Source organism: Sus scrofa, chromosome 10 (assembly GCF_054392235.1).
Source record: "Sus scrofa isolate SSC_HxYL_T2T_F1_AM1 chromosome 10, Sscrofa_HxYL_maternal_Yorkshire_Landrace_v2.0, whole genome shotgun sequence".
NCBI classification, from domain to species: Eukaryota; Metazoa; Chordata; class Mammalia; order Artiodactyla; family Suidae; genus Sus; species Sus scrofa.
This window is the reverse complement of record NC_139392.1, coordinates 26,859,446-26,882,300: the sequence shown is the minus strand read 5'-3', so window position 1 is coordinate 26,882,300 and position 22,855 is coordinate 26,859,446. Positions and strand designations below refer to the sequence as shown.

Below are 22,855 nucleotides of genomic sequence, written 5' to 3'. Positions count from 1 at the left end.
CTGCTTCCCAGACCTACCCTGGGGGTCCTCCCTGCTCCCTCCTAGCCTGGCAGAACCCCATTTTCACCACTGCAGACCCAATCCTTGGGAGTCGCACTGCCTCATAGGGTGACTTCTCAGGAACGGCTGTGTCCCACCCCCTGGTGATGAGCAGATGAGCTGGGGGTACCGGAGACACGACAGACAGGCTGTTGCCCTGTTTTAAAAACTAGAGAATGTGAGGGGGCCTCCTCTCCGCTCCCAGCACGTGAAAGCATCACTCCTTTTCCCCCTTTTCCTAGAATTCTCTTATTTTCAGGCTTTTGCAGACTGACTTGATTGGCAGTGTTGGAAAGGGGGCTTTCGGCCTCGGAGAGGCAGCACCAATGGAGAAAGATGGAGATAAAGCCTCCGCCCCAGACTGCAGAGCCTTTTGTACTTGGCCTCAGGCTGTGGATTTAAGGATAATTCATTCTGACTGGCATGGCCTTGTGTTCACTTACCCCTTAAGGGAAACTCGGAAACGTTTTCCAGCAAACCTCCTCTGCCTCCCACCCCGAGATAACCTGGAGACCCCCTCTTCCAGGAGAACCTGCAGACTAGAAGCCAGAAGACTCATGGCCCCCTCCCTCCTCTCGTCCCCACTTTCAGGGAGAAGGTGGACTTGCAGCCATGGTCCCGGCTCTGGACCCAGGAGCACTGGCTGTCCCTTCTGGGTCAGGTCCAGGAGCAGAGGTCTAACACTGGCCCCAAGCATCTGGCCCAGGAGCTCCTGGCTCTGGGCTGTGTGACAAGAGCCCCAGAAGGCACGATGGCCATAGAGCCAAGGCTGCAGGGGCCCAGAAGTCTGAGGAGACGGAGCGGGCAAGGCAGGCTGCAGTGGGGCTGGAGCACCAGCAGATGGCTGGAAGGGGACTGAGCAGGGGGGCTTGGAAAGGGGCAGGTGGCCAGTCGAGTGGTTTTCCAAGCTGACTTGGCACTTTTCCACTTGAATTAAAAACGATATGGGAGTTCCCACTGTGGCACATCAGGTTAAGGATCCAGTGTTGCTGCTGCTGGGGCGTAGGCCCCAGCTGCAGCTCGGATTCCATCCCTCTCTAGGGAACTTCCGTATGCCATGGTTTGGCCAAGAAATAGGGAAATAAATAAAACTCCCTTTCCTGGATTTGTCACCAGGCTGGCATCCTCAGAGGGTGAGGCCAAGGGGGCAGGGGGCACCTGCCAGGCCCAGTGGAGGCACCGAACTGAGCCTGGGGGCCTGGTGTCCTGGGCTTCCTGATAGTGCAAGGCGGCTGACAGAGCACCTACCCAGTCCAGCTCCTCTCAGCTGCGGGTCCTGGAACCCCTGACCTGTTACGGCTCAGCCGACCAAGTTCCCTGTACATGGTTCACCGGCATGACTGCCCTGAGGCAGTGTGCCCATTCAACAGATGGGGAAGCTGAGACCTGGTGACCTTGGGAGATACACTCAAGGTCCGATGATGTTGGGGCCCAAGGGTGAATCCAAGTGTATGGGACAGGAGAAGGTGCCTTTGGGCAGCTGGCAGTGCCTCACAGACCTGGCCCCTCGAGTGGAATCCGCAAGGCAAACAAGCACCTTCTTCCAGGTGTGGCGAGACCCACCTCCCTGGCTCTGGGAGGCGGCCCAAGGAGCCCCCAGGCTGGGTAGTTCTGCCCGTGCTCCAGCCCTGCCTGGCACCAGCCCTCCCCTGCTTTGGGGTCACGGAGCTGCCAGCCATGCTGAGGCAGGTGCGGACAGCCCAATGATGCGACCGCGTGAGTCCCAAGTTGACAGCTTTAATCCAGCAGGCCTTAGCCCTGGGGGGAAGGGCGGCCAGGAGGAGGGCTTCCATCCCCCGTTGGTGGAGTCCCCCCAGCCCCACCCCAGCCATGTGGGCAGGCAGGAGGGGCCCCGCCTTCTGGCCGGCCACCGACATCCTGGTAGGAGGAGGAAAGCAGGGGCTGTGACCCAGGCTTTCCCGTCCTTCCATCGCCCCAGTTAAAACGGTGAACGCACGTCAAGCCCCCGACCCGCCCCTATTCACGGCCAAGTTCCAGCTCAGCTCCTTTCCTCCTCCTGGGGCTCTGTTCCCAGAAGGTCTCAGGGTGTGGCTCGGTCTGGGGCCCGGCAAGAAGAGGACCCTGCCCGCCCCCCGGGCCACACGGAGGTCCAGAGGGAGGCGCCCCTGAGGGATGGCAGAGACACCACGGCCGGCTCTTCAGGCTCCTGGGTAGGAGGGCTGGGGGGGCACGTAGGGGGGTGGAGCTGCAAGCCAAGGAGACAGGGCGGGGGTCAGGGTGCACAGGAGGGTAGGCCTGGAAGTCTGGGGCAGGCACGCGAGACAGAGAGGTGCGGGCGTGGGGCGAGAGCTCAGGCTGGCTTACCTGCAGGGTTGTAGACAGGGGGCCCCGCCGGGTAGAGCGGATACTGGGGCGCAGGAGCACTAGGCGGGTACATGAAGCCAGGCTGGGGGGGTACAGGGCCGGCTTTGGGGTCCTGGGGGTACGGGTACACTGGTTGCACTGGGATGCCTGTCATTGGAATCTCCTGGCCTGGGTGGGGGACAAGGAGCCACACTTAGAATGCCACCTCCATGGGAAGCAGGGCCGGCCCAGCCAACTCTGCTCCGAGACCTTGCTGAGCAGAGCCAGCGGGTTGCCTGCAGGTAGCCCAGAGGGTCAATTGCAGTCAGCACTTTGCTCCCCTCAGCTGGGGTTTGGGGACCTCGAGGGCTGGGGGCACAGCCTGGGGAAGGTGCTATCTGGGCAAGGAGACGGCAGCTGGGGGCTGGAATCCTGCAGCTTAGCAAGCCTGCCCCCAGGGGGCCTCTGGCATGGACCCCTGCCCAGCAGGTTTAGGCATAGGCGCAGCCACACGCCCTTTGCACACCCAGCCCATCCACGCGCTCACACTCCAGCCCCCGCACACACGCTTCCTGAGAGTCCCACAAGCCTGTGCACACACTCGCTGCCTCCAGACAACACAGGCACACACGGGTACAGTGTTCACACGTGCCCCTGCACGTTCCTGTGTATGGGTGACAAGCTGGCAGGTGGTGAGTCCAGGACACATGCGACAGAATCACGTCTCCTGGAGCTCCAGTGTCCACCCGGGGGCTCAGCAGGCCTGTCTGGGGCGCACCTGCCCAGCCCCGCACCTACCTTCAAAAGGGCTCTGCAGCTGCTGGCGCCGGCGGTACAGGTAGCAGCAGGAGCAGAGGAAGCAGCAGATGGTGGTGGCGACCACAGCCACGAAGAGGATCACGGCAGAAGCGATGCCTGCTATGGTCTTGGGGCTTTAGACAGAGAAGCGTGCCTCACCTTCCAAGCCTCAAGCAGAAAGTCCTCACAGGGTGACCTGAAAGCTGTGCTTGGACTCCTGGCCAGCAGGGGGCCACAGAGAGCTGAGATTTGGGGTTCCTGGTGGGCTCTGCGGAACCCCGCAGGGGATCTTAGGGAACCACGCTTCCCGGAAGGCCAGGCGCCTGCTGGCCAGCGAGTGGCCTCTGGGGATTTGCAGTGGGCGCCCTACGGCAGCAACTTAACCGGTTAGACTTCTGACCGTGAGCCCTGCAAGTCCCCTGGGCAATGATCCAGAGCTGTTTTTTAAAATCCCACTGCAATCGGTCTTCTTGTACCTGTTTTATATGTCAGCAGGCCCCTTCAAAAAGACGCTGGAAAACTACTAACTGTGGCACCCCCCGCCCCCCGTCCCGGCCTGGTTTCAATGAAGAGGAAAGTGACCCACCCAGGACGTGTCTTCTGCAAGACCACGCAGCTAGTGAGGCATGAGACTGGGTCTCCTGCCTTCCTGGCAGAACGACACCGGCCCTGGCGCTGACCCTGCACCCTCCCTCTGCAGCCAGGGCAGGGCCAAGGGGAGGGCTCAGCCCCACCAGCACTTGACGTGTTTACTAACGGCCCCTCCTGGAATTCCCAAGCTGGACACTCAAGATTCGCCTTGTCCCCTAGCCGGAGCCTGGGTCTGGGCTAAGAATGTGGAGGTGGACAAGGAGGGGAGGAGCCCACCTGAAGGCCAGGCAGTGCTTCTGCTGCCTCTCGGTGATGAGCAAGGTCGGGTCTCTGCAGCAGTAGCGCTGGTAGCAGGTCCCGCAGCAGAAGGTTGAGAACTCGCAGTTAAAGCCCGGCTGCCAGGAGCCATTCCGATCCACGTACCAGAGGCAGTCCTCGCCGGCTAGCGCTGCAGACAGGGGTGCGGGTGCCCAGTGGCCACCGGGCCGGGTCTCTGGCTGCCCCCCTCCCGCGCGCCCTACTCTCACCACCCGAAGGTCTGCCCTGGTCCCTGAGCCCAGAGGCCTCTGCCTGGAGCGGCCCCCCCGGGGTCAGCCCACTCTTGCCCTCCCCTCCCACGGACCCCGCCACGCCCGGGCACCGCCTCCTCCAGGGCCTCCCCCGCGCGCGCCACGCCCGTGGCCCCCGGCCCTTACCCAGGGGCGCCCCCAGCACCAGGAGCGCGATCACCGCGAGCGGCGCGGCCCCGCGGAGCCCCGCGGGCGGCATAGCGGGGCGCGTGGAGCGGCCGCCGGGCGCGCAGGACAACGCCGGCCGCCCAGCTCCGCGGGGCCAGCGCGCCCGCCCGGCTCCTCCCCGCCTCCTCGGGGCGGGCTCGGCTGGTCCTCGGTGATCTGTCCCCGCGCCCCGCCCGTCCGGGGTCCACGCCGGCCACGCCCCTGGCCACGCCCCGCGCGGGCTCCCGCGACCAAGCGGCTGGGCACAGTGGGGGCCCGCCGGGCCTGGGCCCGCCCCCTGCCTCGGCCCAATCAGCGTTCTGGGCCCCAGAAGCCCTGATCCTGGTGCCATCTCCGAAAGCCCAGGCACAGGGGCCGACCCGGACCTTCCCTGTGCGGGACCTCTTCTGCCCCAGTGTCCAGCCGAAGACGTCCTGCGGCGGCGGGGAGGAGCAGGAGGAGGCCCGGAGCACCCTGCCCCCACCGCGGAACACAGGCGCCCATTGAGAGGCGGCTCAGAGCAGCTTTGTCCCCGTCGAGCCCACAGGCCTGGACCCTGCCAGCTGCATTGGCTCCCTGAGCGGCCCCTTCCCCCTCCGAGTGGTCAGCGCTGGCATGCGCCAGCCTATGGCCTCACGCTTCCGGGTGGCTGGGCGCTGGGGCCACCTGGGACCCATCCAGTCAGACGGCCTTGAGAGTGAAAACCCCTTTCTTCTAGAGCAGCCCCGCAGAGATGCTGCAGGAAAGCAGGGCAGAGCAAGGGCCAGAGTTCCTTACAGCGAGACCTCTTTCAGTCTCCTGCTAAGTTTGTACTGTGTGTTGGTGGCCAGGCCCCTACTGCAGGGCCACACGGACCGGGAACATGCAGGGGACCAAAATTTTCTGGGGAGAAAATCCATAGCCTCCCTTAGCCCTCAGGGTGCTTGGACATGTCCCTCATTTGCGGTTCCCCACAATCCCATGAGCTAAACCAGGTTCACTGGTGTTGCCAGTCCCTTTTATAGACAGAGAAACTAGGACTCAAGGAAGTTATTAAAGTGTCCAGGTGACAGAGGCAGTGAGTGGCGGAGGCATGCTAAATCCAAGTGACTTCCCCCACCTCATGAGAGAAGCTATCTGCAAACGATATATGCTATACGAGGCTAATATCCAAAATACATAAAGAGCACATACGATTCAACGTCAAACAAACAATCTGATTAGAAATGGGCAGAAGGGAGTTCCCGTTGTGGCTCAGTGGTAACAAACTTGACTAGTCTCCATGAGGATGTGGGTTTGATCCCTGGCCTCAACTCGGTGGGTTAAGGATCCAGCATTGCCATGAGCTGTAGTGGGTCTCAGATACAGCTCGGATCTGGGGCTGCTGTGGCTGTGGTGAGACCAGTGACTACAGCTCCGATTCAACCCCTAGCCTGGGAACCTCCGTCTGCTGTGGGTGTGGCCCTAAAAAGACAGAAAGAAAGAAAGAAAGAAAGACAGAAAGAAAGACAGACAGACAGACAGACAGACAGAAAGAAAGAAAGAAAGAAAGAAATGGGCAGAGGATCTAGGGAGCTTCCTGGTGGCTCAGTGGGCTAAGGGTCCAGGGTTGTCACTGCTGTGGCTCAGGTCCCTGCTATGGCCCTGGAATTTCCACATGCTGTGGGCGGGGACAAAAGAGAAAAGGGCAGAGAATCTGAATAGACATTTTTCCAAAGAAGACACACAGACAGATGAAAAGATGCTGGGCGTCACTAATCATCCCAGAAATGCCACCAAAACCCCAAAGAGATGTCGCCTCACACCCATCAGAATGGCTATCATCGAAAAGAGGACAGCAGTTCCGGCGCTGGCCCCGAACACGGCCACACGGACATGGCACACTCTCCCTGGGGGCCTGGACTGTGATGACAATAACACTAGCAGCTATAACTCTGCAAGTGAGTTGGCCCCACTGTGCAGATGGAGTTGGGTTGGAGGAAGTTAATTCCAGCTCCCAGGGCCAGGATTTGGAATGGGACTTTTGTGACTTCAAAGCCGCCTCCTGCCTCTCCTCAAACAGGTCAGAAGTGCCCGTGCTGGGCCTGGCATGGAGCGCGTCCTCAGGAATCGCTGGTGCCCTACCCTCAGCCCCACAGGATGTGTGGGAAGGAAGGTAGGTCTGGGGTGGGGGTAGGGAGCAGGTGGAGGGGGGGGCGCTGGCTGTGCCTGTGACCCGGTTTGGGCCTGGCCTGGGCGGTGTGGGAGTGCTCTGCTGAGTCATTCCTGCTGCGACCAGTGACCAGCCCAGGCCTCCTCCAGCCTCTTTGATGCTCCTCTTCAAATCAGAGCAGCCTGCCCAGGCCCCCGCATGCCCCAGGGTCTGCCCACCCGGCTGCCAGGCCATTCTGAGATCAGAGTAACCACCTTCCCTCGTCCTCTTGGCCACTGGTCGTCCCTTCAGCAGCACCCCAAGGGGACCCCCGTCCCCCTCCAGATAGGTTACCACACCCTGTCCTCTGTGTGATGTGATCTCACCACACCGAAGGACCGGGATCTCAGAGCTCCCTGGTGGCTCAACAGGTTAAGGAGCTGGTGGTGTCACCACTGTGGCCTGGGTTCGATCCCTGGCCCAGGAATTTTGCCTGCCAGGGGCATGGCCAAAAAAAAAAAAAAGCAACAGGATCTCCTGGCTCCCACTGCCCCAGAGTAAACAAACATTTCTCCTTCATCAGGAACTTTTTCCTGGTGTCTAGCCTGAATCTCTCTTGCTGTAAACAAAAGGCTTTCTCCTTTGAGTTCCTGTCGTGGTGCAGCAGAAATGAATCTGACTAGGAACCATGAGGTTGCCGGTTCGATCCCTGGCCTCGCTCAGTGGGTTAAGGATCCCGTGTGGCCATGAGCGGTGATGTAGGTCGCAGATGCGGCTCGGATCCCGTGTTGCTGTGGCTGAGGTGTAGGTGGGCAGCTGTAGCTCTGATTGGACCCCTAGCCTGGGAACCTCCATATGCCTCAGGTACAGCCCTAAGAAGCCAAAAAAAAAGGCTGTCTCCTGTGTTTGTCCTCTTGGTGGGCGGGGTCTAGGGGAGGGGACAGTGGGGAATCAGCTCCCTGCCGCTCCACCTCCTTCTCCAGAGGGATCTTATCAATGCCTCTGCAGGGCTTTCTCTCCCAGAAGGTCAGGCTTCTGCTTTTTCACAGAGTCCCAGGGCCTCAGGGGGCCAGCTGGCTCTGGTGGGGGAGCAGCAGTGTCTCAGTTCAGCTGGGGCCTGGCCCCAGGAGCCCAGCCCAGCCAGTGGGGCAGACAGGGGCGGGGGTGGGGAAGAGCCGGGTTATCTTTAAATGGCATCTTACTCAGTCTGCAGCTCTGCCCGCTGGGCAGGGTGGGGACAGATGAGTGTTATTTTGGGATCTGGAGGGTAAGAGAGGAAGAAGGCTCTGTTTACAGCTCTGTCTGTCCCCACTCCCTCTCCTGGGAAGGGTTTGGGGACACAGGCTTCAGCCTTCCACTGACCCTTTGCACCCGGGGTGTGTTTCAGCCCAGTGCTGTGCCAGCCACCTGCACAGACGGGAACCGCCTGTCACTCCCCTTGAGCCCAGCTCCCTGAGGGCAGGTCAAGCGGCGAGAATCGCACTGGCCTTCCCACGAGGCAGCCCTGCACAGTCACCCCAGGAAACACACGACCACTGTTCACTTTCCTGGGTCATTTAAGCAGCGCACCCAGAGTTGCCCAGCAGATGAACGGCTGAGCTGGGTGCAGGATGCAGTCTGTGCTCTGAATGCCAGCCAGGGCAGGCCTGGCTCTGCCAACCGGGAGAGCCCACGCCCCCTTCCCCTCTGGCCTGGGCTTCCTCACTTGTAAATGGACTAGGGTTCAGTCAAAGCCACTAGAGCCCCAGGCGAGCTGGCAGATATGCTCTGGTCCTTTGCTCTCCTGACTCATGTCACGCAGCAGGTCCCTGGCAGGCCCGGCGGACTGGCCCTAATGCCTGTCCTGACTCAGTGGGCAGGGCTGGGGGCGGCGCGGCAGCCACGCCAGGGAGGAATGCAGCCTAAAGCCAGATGTGTGAGAAATGCCAGTTCGTTTTCTTGTAATCAAATTAGATCCTACTGAGCATCCTGCCAGCTGCGGGGTGGGGGTGTGTGCAGTCTGTTGTCACTATGGTTTGCTCCCTCTGCCAGGATCAGGTTCTGGGGCCTTGCACAGTGCAAAACACGGGGTGGGGGGGGGCTGCAGCCTTGTCCATTCGGGCTCTGCTGATTCCAGCCCAGGGGCTGTGAATCCAGTGGCCTTGGCTTATGTGGCCCCGTGTCCAGGCCTCTCATCTCCAGGTGCCCCGCCGAGATCAGGACAGGGGTCTCACCACCCCCAGGCCCCCCTGCTGTCCCTTGTCTTCTGGCACCCCTCCCCTTTTCTGTCTCCCTCTCTTCCTCCAAGACCCTGGGCCTAATCTCAGTTCACACAGGCTTCCAGCAGAGGACCCAGAAGCAGGTTATCCTAACTGTTCTGCTTTCTTCCTGCGGAAGCAATGAAGGCGAGGAAATGTGTGAAGAACTGGGCTGTGTTCTTGGAATAATTGGAGCCTAGTGAAAGCAAATGAATGCATGGATCCCTTCTAATGTCACACAGATAACCACGGAAAGCTCTGCCTGGCGGGTGCTGCAGAGTCCTCGTGGAGCCGCCCCCACCCACCCCAGGCTCCCCGAGACGCCCGTCAGCAGTGGCATCTGAAGCTGAACTGAGTCACTCTAGCCCACTGAGTGAGTCACAGAGGCTGCCAAACAGCTCCCAGCGACTGGAGGGTGACAGTGAGGACTCTCCAGACCCGAGGCTCTTTAATTCCTTCCTCTTTACTCATCACCACAGCCCCGAGGTAGGTATTAGAGGACTGGAGCCCTGGCCAGTCCCCTGTTGTGGGTGGACCACAGCAAGACCTAGTGTGACCTGGAATTTCAGGACCACAACAGGAATGCCACCCTTTCTCACTTACTCAAAAAAAAAGAACTGGATCATGAGGTCCTTTGCATGGATGATGTTGAACCTGTACAGTCCATCAGAGAATGGTAAATAACTCACAAACTCTGGAATTTTATTGTTTTTTTTTTTTTTTTTTGTCTTTTGTCCTTTTAGGGCTGCACCCATGGCATATAGAGGTTCCCAGGCTAGGGGTCTAATCGGAGCTGTAGCTGCCGGCCTACCCCACAGCCGCAGCAACGCCAGATCCGAGCCACATCGGCATCCTACACCACAGCTCACGGCAATGCCGGATCCTTAACCCACTGAGCAAGGCCAGGGATCGAACCTGCAACCTCATGGTTCCTAGTAGGATTCGTTAACCACTGAGCCACAAAGGGAACTCCTGGAACTTTATTGTTAACAGTTACTTTTGGCTGTTTGGCTACTGGAATCCCAATGAGCAATGGGTCCAGTGGGAATGGGCACCTGCCAGGACGGATGATGCCAGTTCAGCGTCCAGCCTCCAGCTGGGCGCTTCCACGATTCCACGGATGGGCAGGGACCCTCAGCAGCACCTACCCCTCAGGGCCGCCATCCTGGGCGCTGTCCCTTGGCGGCTGTCTGCCCGCCTCTGCTCTACCCCCTCCTGTTACCATCCTGGTCCAGGCTCCCTCCCGGTCCCCCACTGTGGCTGCTGCTGCCAGACCAGCGTGCACCCTGCTCCCGGCTCCCAAGTCACCCTCTGGTCACTGGACTCTCATCACATCCCTTCTCCACGTAGACCTCCGAGGGGTCTTCCACCCCCGAAGAAAAGGTCTCGCAGGACCTTCAACCAGCTGGTTTTTCCTGGCACTTCCAGCTCATTCCTGGCTGTGTCCCATGTGCCACAAGTGCCAGTACTCTTAACTGCTCCTAAGCTCTGCAATCGCAATTCCATTCCACTGCGGTTTTTTTCTGACGTTCTCCTTTCTCTGGAATGTCCCACCCCACCCCCATCTCCTGGCAAATGGGGGACACAGGGAGGCAGGAAGTGCCCCCCCCGCGGATTAGGCCACTCTCGCTGGGTGACCTTCAGCTGGGGATGTTTAGCATCTCTGCCCCTCAGCCTCATCAGCCTGTAGATGAGCGAACACAACCACCTGCTTTGTGGGGTTGTCAGAGCTTCAACAACGCAGGTCCACTGACACACAGGTTTTTCCACTGGTAAATATGACCGGACTATACCATCTGTGGGTGGCTGGATCCCCGGGTACAGAGAACTGCGTGTACCAGGGCTGCCCCTGCCCCCTCCCCCGCCACGTGCAAGGGGCCACTGCAGAAGGTCTAAGGAGATGAGCAAGTGACACGTAGAGCAGCAGGGCCTTTAGCACTGCCACAATCTCTGCCCGCCACTGACCCCACACACCCTTTTACTGGCGGCGGGGGCTAAGCCCAGAACACAGCCCCACGCACACTGTAGTTTCTGACCCCCTGCGAGACTGGCTCCTGGGGGCAGCACCAACAGCCTTGCACGTTCAAGAAGCCTGAGATTTGCTGGAACAGAACAGAGAGAAGCCAGAAATGGGCTTTGTGTTACCATCCCCTTGGTGGCCACGGGTCCGCCTGGCTAGCGCCTTTCACTGGACAAGCCTTCAAGCTTCCGGAGCGGTGGGTGCCATCACCCTGCCCTCCGCTTCCTTCCTGGACAGGGCCCATCCTCCACATGGCGTGTCCCCCTCCTCCTGCCAGGGGCCTCTTCTCTCTCGGGCCCCAGAACAGAACAGAGCGCCGCAGGCCCACTGCCTCGGCCTCCGCTGTGCTTCCGTGGATGCGTGAGCAGCTCCTGGCACACAGGCGGGTGCTGTGCTCCCTCTCCAGACACTCCTGTCCACCCACACTTCTGAAAACAGCCCCAGAGGACCTGCCCACGTTCACAGCTTGCAGATGTTCGCCTGGATCCTGGATTACCATCCTTCCCAGATCTCCCCTCATCTGAAGCTTTGATCAGCATCTCTCCCTTGTCCAGGAGCCATTTCTTCTGTACATGGCCTCATATCCTTTTCAAAGGAGGGGCCGAGGATGGCGAGAGCCCTGGCCTGGGCACGTCATAAACCACCCACAATAGGTTAATCACGTCTGCTAGCCGGTGGCCAGTTTGCCCACTTCTGATTTTACCCTGCCCAGATGCCACCTAGTCTGTGACACCGAGGCCAAACTGACATCCTCATTCTGAAGCCCGCGATGAACACCTGGGAAACCCCGTCCATTACGCTGTCACCGTGGGCTCGCGATGCCCAATTGATGCCGCTGGGGGTCTGTGACCTGAGCTCATCCACTCCCCTCCCGTCACTTCTGGTATCCCAGCTGCTGCCCCCCAGGGTCTGGGGACATAAAGAATCTCAGGACTGCCAGGTGCTCTTACTAGTCCCCAACTGTCCTCTTTCCCACACCCAAGGCACAGGATGTTTGTTCTCTGCCTGACCCTGAACCACAGCGGTGACACGGCACCACCAGGGAGCGCCGATCTGCAAGGGTCCTAGCTCAAACCCAACTCCTAACTAGGGAGCCTGACCCTTCTACAGGAAACTCGTTCTGTTTGGCCAAAAAGGCAGGACCCAGGGGAGGAGCTGGAGTTGAAGTGGCCTCCAGCAGGTCTTCCCCACTGCCTGCTCCGACAGCAGACGTCGACTCTGAACCCTCTTCCTCGTGGGCCCGCGTCGCCCGGATCCTCGTGTAAGGGTTGAGTGGGAAAGTGACCTTGGAACTGAGGAGGTCCTCCTGACGAGGGGGTGGAGACCCTCCCCCGCACTCAGCCACGGCCGAGGTCCGTGGGGCAGGGGGTGGTCAGTCTCCTGCAAGACCAGCACAAGGAGAGCAGGGAGTGACCCTGGCCCAAGGGTCACTGTGGCAGGTGACACAGACAAGGTTTCTGAGGAGCAGGCCAGTCTGCGTGGGAGCCCCGGCTTCCCCAACTCAGCAGTCCTGCGCTGCTGGCACAAGGCCGCCCTTTGTGCCGAGCCAGGGGTGACCTGGCCCTGTGGGACCTGGAACACTGCACCCCGTGGGCACTACCTTGAAAGCAGCCCCTGTCCTGGAGAAAGCCGTGGGCAGGGGCCCTGTGGACGTGCCCTCGGGCCCCCCTCGCAGAGGGGCAACTCTGGGACCAAGGCTCCCACAAGTCCTGCGGAAGCAGGGTCCACAGGGGCTCCTCCTTGGGAACAGAGTAAAGCTCGCTGTGTAGGCCATTTCCTGCCAGGGAGGCCACCGACCTGAAGAAATAGCTTGTCACTATTAGAAGTGGGCGCTACCCCAAAGGGACGCCGGGCTGTTGGCCTTCCTCCCAGTGATTTTTCATCCTTGTTCACTCTCTGAACCCATGACAGACTAAATTCCCCATGAAGGGGCCTCCCTTCATGATACCCGATTGGATGGTGTCATTTCTCTAGGCATCGTTTGCACCAGGTTCGCTAAAGCACAGGAGGGTGGTGTCTACACAGGAGGCTCTACCTAGTCCTCTCCGCTTGAATTTTCCTTCCAGAAGGAACGGAAAGCAGAGGTGCCGAGACACCTCATACCATGCAGACTAAGTTCATTTGTAAAGATTGCTTTACTCTCCTAGAAAAATACACATTGCAAATTTGAGGGCTACAACTGAACCACTTTAGAGCATTCCCGAGGGAGGGGACCCCTGAATGTCAGGCTGCGTGGTGACGTGTGGGGACGGGCATATTAAATATAGTTGGGTCAGGTGGACTTTTTAAAAAAAATCTGTTTTTCCTCCATTTTTTTTTTTCCTAAAAAAGGGAAAACAGGTTGCCATCTGTCTGGCTCTCTCGTGTGCGTGCAGGTGGACAGAGGAGGAGCTTCAGGGGAGGGGCTGTGTCATGCGATGAGGCAGAACCGAGGTGACGTCCTTCGCCGGGAGTCTTAGTGTCGTCGAGGGAGCAGGCGGTCCCCGGGGCTGCCTCTTCTTGCTCCCCCGAGACCCGGTCTTGCCTCTGGGAGGGCAGAGGGCACCATCCTCTCTCAAGGGCACTCCCGTCCGATCACATCCGATGTCCTCTGAAAGCACACAGGTCTGTCTGGAACACAAACGGTCTGACTTCTGGGCCCCTGAGGCGGGAAGATCATCCACAGCACACCGTCCTTCCGGGCCCTGCGTTTCTGGACGGGCCAGCAGAGGACTCTGGGGACAGGGATGGGGGCACAGCTGGGGAGGAAGAGGTTCTAGAGACAGGTGTCCTCAGGGTTCTTGGGGAAAGGTCCCTCGTTCCGGCGTTCCTAGCGACAGCACAGGTGAGTGTGGTCTGGACTGTCCGTGTCACTCTGCAGGGACCGCAGGCTGAGTCAGGAGGCCGCTCCAGGCTGAGATGAAAGTGCACCTCAAGGCCAGTGAGGGCTGCAAAACGGATCGTGGCCGGGCCAGGAGGGACTTCTAGATGCCAATGGTCTGTAGAACCCGCCTCTCGTTGTCGTTAAGGTGGCCCGAGAACATAACGTAGCAGGGCTGCTGAGCGAACTGGCAGAGGAAGTCTGTGAGATATGCCTGTGGGGGACGGAGGGCAGCGGTGTTGCTGGGGGCTCCTGGCACTCACCCGCGTGGTGCCCCAAAGCCTGGCTTCAGACCAGCGCCAGCCCCCCGGGGACAGTGGAAACCCCCCTGAAATAAATGCCCCAGATTTCCCAAGATGGAACCTCATGTGTGCCCCCACCCCCAGGGAGCTGGGTGGCAGCGCGGGCACAGAGCCGTGGCCCTGGCCTGCTGAGCCTGTATTCCCGCTTCTGCGGCTCGAGACGCTGTCACCTCAAGATGCCCTCTCGGGACAGGCTCACCTCCAGATCAATCTGATAGAGGGGGTCCTTCAGGGCGTCAGGGTCATCGTCCTCATCATCCTCATAGTAGTCCTCCTCTGCCAGAGACAGCGGCACGGGGGGTCAGGGCACGGGCCAGGGCAGGACACAGCCCTCACCAGGCCGGGCGCCCAGGGATGCATACCATGTTTACCTGTGGCAAGGATGTCAGATAAGAGGTGGCCAGCTAGGCCGTCCTCCTCCTCGTCGTCCTCCTCCTGGTCCTCCCACATGTCGTTGGCGTCATCTGCTTGGAGGTGAGAAGCTGCTGGAGCACACGTGCCCCGCCCCCGTGCAAACCTGCCAGGACTGATGAGCCCCGCGCATTCCCGCACGGAGGCCTGAGGCCCCAGCGGAAGAGAAGGAGGATGGTCAGACCCTCCCAACACATCTGAGGGGAAGACCTGCACCTGCTGGTGGGGACAGAAAAGGCGGGAGGCCCTGGAGAAGCGCCAGGCCAGGAAGGTGCACCCCTGGCTGCGCACCCCACCCGCTGCCCGAGGCGCTGCGAGGCAGACCCTGGAAATGGGCTCTGTGCTCCCACAAGGCTGGCCCCCGGGGCAGGTGTGCAGGAACGTGTGTGAAGGACCTCGGGGACTCGATCCACCCGATCGCTACTCTGAACGTGTGTAACTTGCTGTGCCCGGATTCCGTCTCGGGGGAGGTGGGCCTGGGCACCTTGGCTCCACTCTGCAGGGGCGGCCTGGCGGGCAGCACTGGCCTCCAGGAGGTTGGACAGCTCGTTGATAATCAGCTTCAGGATCTTGACCAGCAAAGGAATGTTTGTCCAGCGCTCAGGGTCTAGGAAGAGGCCCCGCATCAGACTGCCATGGTCGCTCCCTCCTGACAGCACCCAGGCCTTGGGCAGGACTGCCCCTCTACCCCCAGGGCTTTCCACCCCCAGACAACATGGAGCCCTAAAGTACCATCAGCTAAGTAACTTCAACCTGCTCCCTGTCAGGAGTTCGGGACCTAAAGGAGACGGGCTTTGTCAGGAACACAGCTTGGCCTCTGGGGGCCTGTGGAGGCAGAAACGCCAGCCCCCACAGTGTGATAATCGCACAGGTGATTAGACGTCTGCTGCTAGAGAGCAACAGCTCTGCACCCTGCCCTGTGAAGCCCTGGAGTCACGGGCCAGAGACAACCAGTAAGGATGACTTGCCAAAAATGGGCACCCGAACCCTGGCATGAAGCTGGAAGCTGGGGAGCCTTGAACCTGGGAATGTTTTGGTCCATTTTCAGCAGCAGGAAGGAACCATGGGTTCTGATCCCTCTTGTTCCTAGAGTTTTCTGCTGTTGCTTATGAAACCCGGCATTGAGTCTGGGGTTTTTTGGCCATGCCTGTGGCATGCGGAAGCTCTTGGGCCCACGCCATAGCAGGGACAAGGCAGGATCCTTAACCCACGGGCCCTAAGGGAAGCCCAACAATCAAGGTTCAGGACACCATCTGGCCCAGTGGTCCTGGGGCGTGTGGCCTACTCTTGGCTGCTTTGGAGCGGGTGCGGACGCCCTCGTCCAGGCCGTAGATCTCCTCCCCCTTCACGCGGATGTCCTGCAGCCGCTTGTCGTTCGCGTTGATGCCGTGCTGCAGCAGCTTGCACAGTGCCACGGAGCTGGCGAGGAGGAGCCAGAAAGGGCAGGTCAGCCATGCGGGGAGCCCATGTCCCAAGACACTGAGCGCTTCACAACTAACTAGGGCCCAGAAGAGACTGCAGCTGAGAGGGGGCTTCGTGTCGCTAAGGCGTGGGGTGACGGGAACCAGAAGATCAGCGTCCAGGATAGAGAGTTAAGAGCGGAGAAGCCGCCAGCAGAACTTGCTGGGCAGAGTCTGGGCAGAGGAGGGTCTCCAGCCAGCAGAGAACCAAACGGCCCACCTGCGCCAGCGGTCTTCTGGGAATCTCAAGAGGGCAGCAACTGGGCCACAACTCAGCAATAAAGCCCCAGAGGGCAGAAGGAACAGCTGGGCACGTCAGGACAGAGGGGTAGAGACCTGTGGGGCAGAGGCCTGGGGAAGGGGACAGGCCCCACCTGACTTTGCCCTCGTACTGCCCGTAGAAGAGGTGCTGCCGGCTGGTCCACTCGGCCATCACGAACTCCAGGGCAGGCTTGCCAGTCGGCCCCGGGAGGCTGCACAGGAATTCCAGGAGGGGTTCCAGCTGGGTGTGCACCAGGTGGGCGAACACCATGATCAGGGACTGGGAGGGGACAAGACAAGGATACCTGCCTCAGGGACACAGCAGGCGGGAGGCCGTGGGCTGGCTGGCCGAGGGAGAGGGAAACGTGGCCACTTCCTGGCCAGCGAGCGGTGAGCTTGGGCCCGTGCCCCTACCTGCATGACGCTGAGCGTCTCTGCCTGCTGCATCTTGCTGAGGATGGCCCGGAGGATCTGGTCCAGGTTCTCCCCCAGCTCCCGCCCCGCCTTGGAGATGAGGGTGGACACCAGGCGGCCCACGAAGGCCGCAGTGAACTCCGAGGTGCGGGGGTCCAGGAGCTGGCTCACCACCTGCATCACGTACCACAGCCCATTGTGGCCCTGCTCGTCGTGCCACTGGGCCACCTGCTCCAGCGTCACTGACACGTAGGCCCGCAAGCACTCTCCACCGTTCTGGGAGACAAGAGGGAGCAAGGTTAGCCACAGGCGCCGAGGCCCACAGGCCCTCTGTCTGCAGCGGCCACGTTATTCTCGCGGCCGGGCTCCAGAATGGGGAGCCACAGGGTCCAGGGAGGGCTCGCCCCACTGGAGTCGGAACACACCCCTCTGTCCCCACTTCACTTCGTCAGCCGCCTCGAAAGTGCCTATTTCCTATCAAAGGGACAGTGGACTAGCAAACCGAGTTTCAACCATAAGGATCTCCCTCTGGTGCTGAAAAAAAAATGTATCTTAAGATGTAGCAGTAACTGGGGGCTCTGCAGGTCTTTACCAGAATACAGACAGACCTACACAGACCCTGTGTGCCTAGAGAGTCTGTTTGCTGACTTGATTAAAAGAAGAAATAGGCAGGAAGGACCGTCTCAGGGCCCCGAGTCCACGTCCGCCATCTGTTCCACCACAGGCACGCCAAGCACAGCCAGCAGGATGCCAGCACCCATGCCTCTAAGGCGAACAGGACGGGTGGCTTTAGCAGTCTCGACCCCCCTGGGTCCTCTGGGTAAATATAGGCCCGGGACACTTCGATCGTAAAAGCATAGATGGAGTCAGATGTCTCAGCTGCTGCAAGCTCACCGCAGCTCAGGCTCAGGCTCAGACCCCAGCGTGGAGGTACCTGCATGGTGGCATTGTCGTCTGTGTGGAGGGTGCACTGGGCCACGGCGGGGAAAGCCTGGCAAATGAGCAGCTGGGAGAGGGGTGGCTTCGTGTTCCGCACAACCGTGGTCAGGATATCAATGGCCGTCTGCAGGGAGACGAGAGACAAGTCAGGGCAGCCTCCGGGGTGGGGTGGGGTCCCAACAACAAGACGCTTTCTTGGCCAGGAGCCACCTAAGCACACAGAGCAAGCTCAGGGATGAACGGCAAGTTTCTGAAAGGCAAAGGCAGCAGAGAGGTTTCTAAGAAGCCATGGGGCAGCAGTGGATGGGGTCAGTGGGGACAGCTCAGTGCAACCAGCGAGGGGCCTCTCGAGCCAGAGCCCCCTCTGAGAGCCTCCGGATCACTCACTCTCCCCCTGGGTGAACCTGAGTGAGGCGGAGTTTGCCCCCCCCCCGCCCCCCCCACTTACGGCACAGAGCCCTGTGGGGATCTTGTCGGCGGGGGCCTGCATGATGCTGACCAGGGTGGGAATCAGCCTCATCTGCATCAGGCCCTGACAGGCTTCGATCTGGGACAGCTCCTTGAAGATGTCTTGAGCCAGCGAGGCGACCACAGGATCTGAGGCGGACAAGGCAACACAGAGCCCCTGCCTGAGGGTCTGCTTAGGGTGTGCTGCTGGCTTAACGCTGCCTGCGGGGGCCCTACCCTCTGTGATCGACGTGCGCCCCGACTCCTGACTGTATCACGGGTCAGGGCCTGGCGGGCTTGCTGAGGAAGGTGAAAGGCAGGAAAGCGGCTCAAGGCCTGGGGGCGGAGGTCAGGGACAAGTCAGCTACTCCTAAAACAAACTCTGGCTCTTTTTCTGGGACAAATCTTCAATGCCTGTATTCCTGTGAAACCTGGATGGATTATAAAACCAAATGTTTAAGGGGGGAATACTTTGTTAACAAGGCAAAGCTGGACGTTCTCGCTGTGGCACAGTGGGTTAAGAGTCCAACTGCAGCAGCTTGGGTCGATGTGGAGGCATGAGTTCGATCCCCAGCCCAGAATAGTGGGTTTAAAAGATCCAATCGGCTCGGATTCAATCCCTGGCCCGGGAACTTCCATATGCTGCAGGTGGGAGCTGCCCAAACCTCTCCCCCAGGTTCTGGAGGGTGGCAGAGGGCTGCACACATGGCACACCCCCTCTGAGGGGGTCGTGATAGACCTCCCAGCCAGTGGAAGGCAAAAGGTAACATCTTCCAAAGGCAGAACCTTGTGAAGAAATGGAACTTCGGCTTGACCTGCTTTACCCATTGAAAAAATATATAAATACCCTTCTCTAAGTAGCACAAAAAAAATACATGCGATGTGCAGGGCACTAAGACAGATGTTAGGAAGTTCCTGTTGTGGCTCAGCAGTAACGAGCTCGACTAGTATCCACGAGGATGTGGGTTTGGCCTCACTTGCTGCATTAAGGATCCGGCGTTGCCGTGAGCTGTGGTGTAGGTCGCAGACGCAGCTCAGATCTGGTATTTCTGTGTGGCTGTGGTGTAGGCTGGCAGCTGCAGCTCTGATTCAACCCCTAGCCTGGGAACCTCCATATGCCGCAGACTCAGCCCCAAAACAAAAATAAACAGATGTTAAGAGATCAACTGCAGGAGTTTCCCTGGTGGCCTAGAGGGTTAAGGATCTGGCCTTAAAAGCAGCTGTCGCTGCTGTGGCATGGATTCCATCCCTGGCCTGGAAACTTCTGCATGCCATGGGCAGGGCCAAAAAAAAAAAAAAAAAAAAAAAAAGGATTACTGCAGCATTGTCTGTAACAGGAAAAACTGTAAAAACCTAGATATCCATGAACAGAATGGATAAATAAATTACAATACAGCCACTTGGTGGCATATGGGGTGAAAGGCGGAGAGAATAAAAAGACTAGCGTGGAAACCTCCTCAGGACACATTTCACATTTCGTTGAGCTTAGTCCGATGTCACATTACATGACCAGCCCCTACCCCTGTACAGCCCTCCTAGTCTCAATCCTCCCTCTCAGAAACAAATACCCTCAATACCGTTTCTGATAATAAACTACTACTAATACACACCCACTACAGAAAAACTTAAAATGCAGAAAAGTATCATAGAAAAGATTACACCTTTAACTCCACTACCCAGAGACAACTACCCTTAACATTCTGGTGTGTTTTCTTCTGGTAGTTTTTCTTCTTCTTTCTTTGTTTTTTTAGGCTGCACCTACGGCATATGGAAGTTCCCAGGCTAGGGGCTGAACTGGAGCTACAGCTGCCAGCCTACGCCACAACCACAGCAACACCAGACCCGAGCCACGTCTTTGACCTACACCACAGCTCACGGCAACACCAGATCCCCAACCCACCGAGCAAGGCCAGGGATCGAACCTGCATCCTCATGGTTACTAGTCAGATTCATTTCTCCTTTGCCACAAGGGGAACTTCCCAGATTTATATTCTAAGCATTTGGAATCAACCTATTCATATTATTACAATGTGAGCGCTTCCTCATGGCTTTAATTATTCCTTTGAGGTCTGATTATTAATGGTTGCATAGTATTTCATTTTGTGGATATAATTAATGAATCTCTTTTTATTATTTCCAGATTTTTGCTATGATAAACCTGCGATGAACACCTTATTCCTAAACCTTTGCATGCCTCTTTCCTCAATTTTCTAAGTATAGTTCAAGGCCTCTTCCATCAGGAAGCTTCAGATTTAGCTGCTCACCTTCCCTTCCGCAGTGGCTGTGCCGAACCATACCTCCGCTGGTTCTTAGCCTCGCTCCCTGGTTCTTAGAGTCAGTTACAGGGATGGTCCTCTACTCCTTTTTTTTTTTTTTTTCCTGTATTTTCTAGGGCCACACCTGTGGCATATGGAGGTTCCCAGGCTAGGGGCCAAATCGGACCTATAGCTGCTGGCCTACACCACAGCCACAGCAACACGGGATCCGAGCGCAACTGCGACCTACACCACAGCTCACGGCAACGCTGGATCCTTAACCCAGTGAGCAAGGCCAGGGATTGAACCCGCAGCCTCATGGTTCCCAGTCAGATTTGTTTACCACTGAGCCACAAGAGGAATTCTGATGGTCCTCTACTCTTCAGTGCTGCTACAGATCCAGGGCAACCCTGCCCCCTCGCCCCTTTGCTAACTCGAGGCCACACCCTCTGCTTCTAAGGTCTAGAAACTTGAGACCCAGGAGGCATCCTGACCCCCCCTGCCCCCCGCCGCATACCGTTACTGTACTTCAGGAAGATGGCGATGGTGAAGGGGCAGATCTTGCTTTCCATGCTCGCCGTGAACTCCGGGTCCACCGTGCACACGATGCACAGGGTCTCCATCACGAGGTTGAGCACCTCGGAGCTGAACTGGGCTGCCAGGTGAATCAGGCCCTCCAGGATGCTGGGGAGGAAGGGCTGTAGCACGTGGGTGCTCTCCGAGACCTTCAGCTGGTCACAGTACCTGGAGAGAAGCGAGACCCACTCACAAGCCGGGCCCCGCAGTCCGCAGTCTTTGCAGCCACTGCTACATGTGCAGCCTTTACACGTGTGGTTTTAGAAAGCACTTCTAGAGCAAGCTGAGTTTTCACATTTCTGTGGCTTTCTCTTTCTTCTTTTTTTTTTTGGCTGCCCTGCGGCATGCGGAGTACCCAGGCCAGGGATCAGACCTCAGCCACACCTGTGGCAACGCCGGGTCCTTAATCCACATTGCTGGGCCAGGGATTGAACCTACGTCCTAGTCTTCCCAAGATGCCGCTGATCCTGTTGCACCAGAGCGGGAACTCCCACCTTTCTGTGGCTTTTTAAAGAACTATCAGCACCATCATTTCTATGTTTTCTAATTTAGTTCTGCCTTGGTCTTTACTGCCTCCTTTAAAATTTCTGTCATTCCTCCATTCTGTTTTGAAGCAAATCCCAGTCATGCAGTTATATCCACGTTACTAAGATACTAAGTCAAATGCTTTATGATTCCTCAGACTACTGTTTTAGTCACATTCCTAAAATACATATATATATTCTTGTTATTTTTCAAATAGTGTTTTTAACATCTGCTCCAAAACAACTGTTACTTAGCAGGAGGCTATTTTTTTTTTTTTTTAACATATTTTGTACTTTTTGGAGTTTTTTTTGCATCCTAAAACGAGATCAATTTGCATCAACATCTTATGCTTGCTTACAAAATCCGTGTACTATTTTTAGGGTTTAAAAGTTTGTTTTCTACCAGAGTTCTACCTATTCACCTCTTATTCAATGATATATATTCACCAGGTACTGCTTACCATATGTCCAATGGGGATACAATTATTAAAAATATATTATCGTTAGTTATCATCAGAACAGCAAGAAAAGTCAATAAAAACATTCTGCATGTTAAAAGAACCTAGTGCAGAAACAAGACCCTCCCCAGGTTCTCAGGAACCACACTGAAACTATAACTTATAACCACACTATTTGTGTCCGCTGCTGGGTTTAAAGGTCTACAGTGACTCGTAAAACCTGTGGGTTCAGACCTCAGATTTGTCCAGACTTTTTGTTTTTCGGTCCATTAATTAATGGCTTACAAATATTTTATCCTACTCAGTAGGTTGTTTTTTCATTTGGCTGATGGTTTCTTTTGCTGTGCTTTTTTTTAGAAATCGCCCCACCCCACCCCACCGCCTTTTTCTTTTTCTTTTTCTTTTGTTGCTCCTCTTCTTGATGTCAAATCCGAAAAACCACTGCCAAGACAAATGTTAAGAAGCTTAGGAGTTCCCGTCGTGGCGCAGTGGTTAACGAATCCGACTAGGAACCATGAGGTTGCGGGTTCGGTCCCTGCCCTTGCTCAGTGGGTTAACGATCCGGCGTTGCCGTGAGCTGTGGTGTAGGTTGCAGACGCGGCTCGGATCCTGCGTTGCTGTGGCTCTGGTGTAGGCCGGTGGCTACAGCTCCAATTCGACCCCTAGCCTGGGAACCTCCATATGCCGCGGGAGCGGCCCAAGAAATAGCAACAACAACAACAACAAAAAGACAAAAAGGCAAAAAAAAAAAAAGAAGCTTAACTTCTATGTTTTCTTCCAGGAGCCTTATGGTTTCAGGTCTTATGTTCAAGTCTTTAATTTATTTTGAGTTGACTTCCGTACAAGATGAGTTTTCCCAACCCCATCATTGAAAAGACTGTCATTTCCCTGTGGCATATTCCTGGCTCCTTTGTCTTAAACTGACTATGTAAATGTGGGTTTATTGCTGGGGTCTCTATTCTGCTCCGTTGATCTTTGTATCTGTTTTTAATGCCAACACCATACTGCTTGGATTACTGAAGCTTCGTAATACAGTTTAAAAGCAGGAAGTGTGACGCTACCAGCTTTGTTCTTCTTTCTTGAGATTGCTTTGGCTGTTCAGCATCTCTTCTGATCCTACGCATATTTTAGGA

General features: G+C 57.5%; 2 protein-coding genes and 1 long non-coding RNA gene across 14 annotated transcripts in view; 1 reads left to right on the top strand and 2 right to left on the bottom strand.

The window, feature by feature from the left end:
- Window positions 1-1,760: 1,760 nt before the first annotated feature.
- Window positions 1,761-4,619, bottom strand: SHISA4 (shisa family member 4). Its single transcript, XM_021064525.2, has 5 exons — window positions 4,428-4,619; window positions 4,009-4,180; window positions 3,142-3,275; window positions 2,365-2,532; window positions 1,761-2,245 (listed from the first exon to the last, which is right to left on the bottom strand). The coding sequence occupies exons 1-5, from the start codon at window positions 4,498-4,500 to the stop codon at window positions 2,199-2,201; spliced, it is 594 nt and encodes a 197-aa protein (XP_020920184.2). The 5' UTR covers window positions 4,501-4,619; the 3' UTR covers window positions 1,761-2,198.
- Window positions 4,620-6,237: 1,618 nt separating this feature from the next.
- On the top strand, window positions 6,238-12,795 carry LOC110255659 (uncharacterized). The gene is made up of 3 exons (XR_002336278.2): window positions 6,238-6,367; window positions 6,490-6,582; window positions 9,038-12,795. It is a non-coding gene; the product is annotated as an uncharacterized LOC110255659 (long non-coding RNA).
- Window positions 12,796-12,931: 136 nt separating this feature from the next.
- Window positions 12,932-22,855, bottom strand: part of IPO9 (importin 9) — a 40,332-nt gene continuing 30,408 nt past the window's right edge. For 3 of the 12 annotated variants that reach the window (XR_014817552.1, XR_014817551.1, XR_002336275.2), the window contains 10 exons: window positions 20,682-20,908; window positions 17,911-18,059; window positions 17,458-17,586; window positions 16,524-16,799; window positions 16,223-16,389; window positions 15,674-15,807; window positions 14,873-14,995; window positions 14,349-14,535; window positions 14,177-14,253; window positions 12,932-13,889 (listed from right to left, as the gene is read on the bottom strand). Coding sequence is in view for 6 of the 12 variants with exons in the window: in XM_084979417.1 (XP_084835543.1) it covers window positions 13,779-13,889; window positions 14,177-14,253; window positions 14,340-14,441; window positions 14,873-14,995; window positions 15,674-15,807; window positions 16,223-16,389; window positions 16,524-16,799; window positions 17,458-17,586; window positions 17,911-18,059; window positions 20,682-20,908 (1,495 nt within the window). In the remaining 6 variants the exon portion in view is untranslated. Of the gene's footprint in view, window positions 13,890-14,176; window positions 14,254-14,339; window positions 14,536-14,872; window positions 14,996-15,673; window positions 15,808-16,222; window positions 16,390-16,523; window positions 16,800-17,457; window positions 17,587-17,910; window positions 18,060-19,631; window positions 19,770-20,410; window positions 20,909-22,855 lie in introns of those variants that run through there. The other 9 variants (XM_084979417.1, XM_084979416.1, XM_021064519.2 and 6 more) reach the window with 4 other exon arrangements.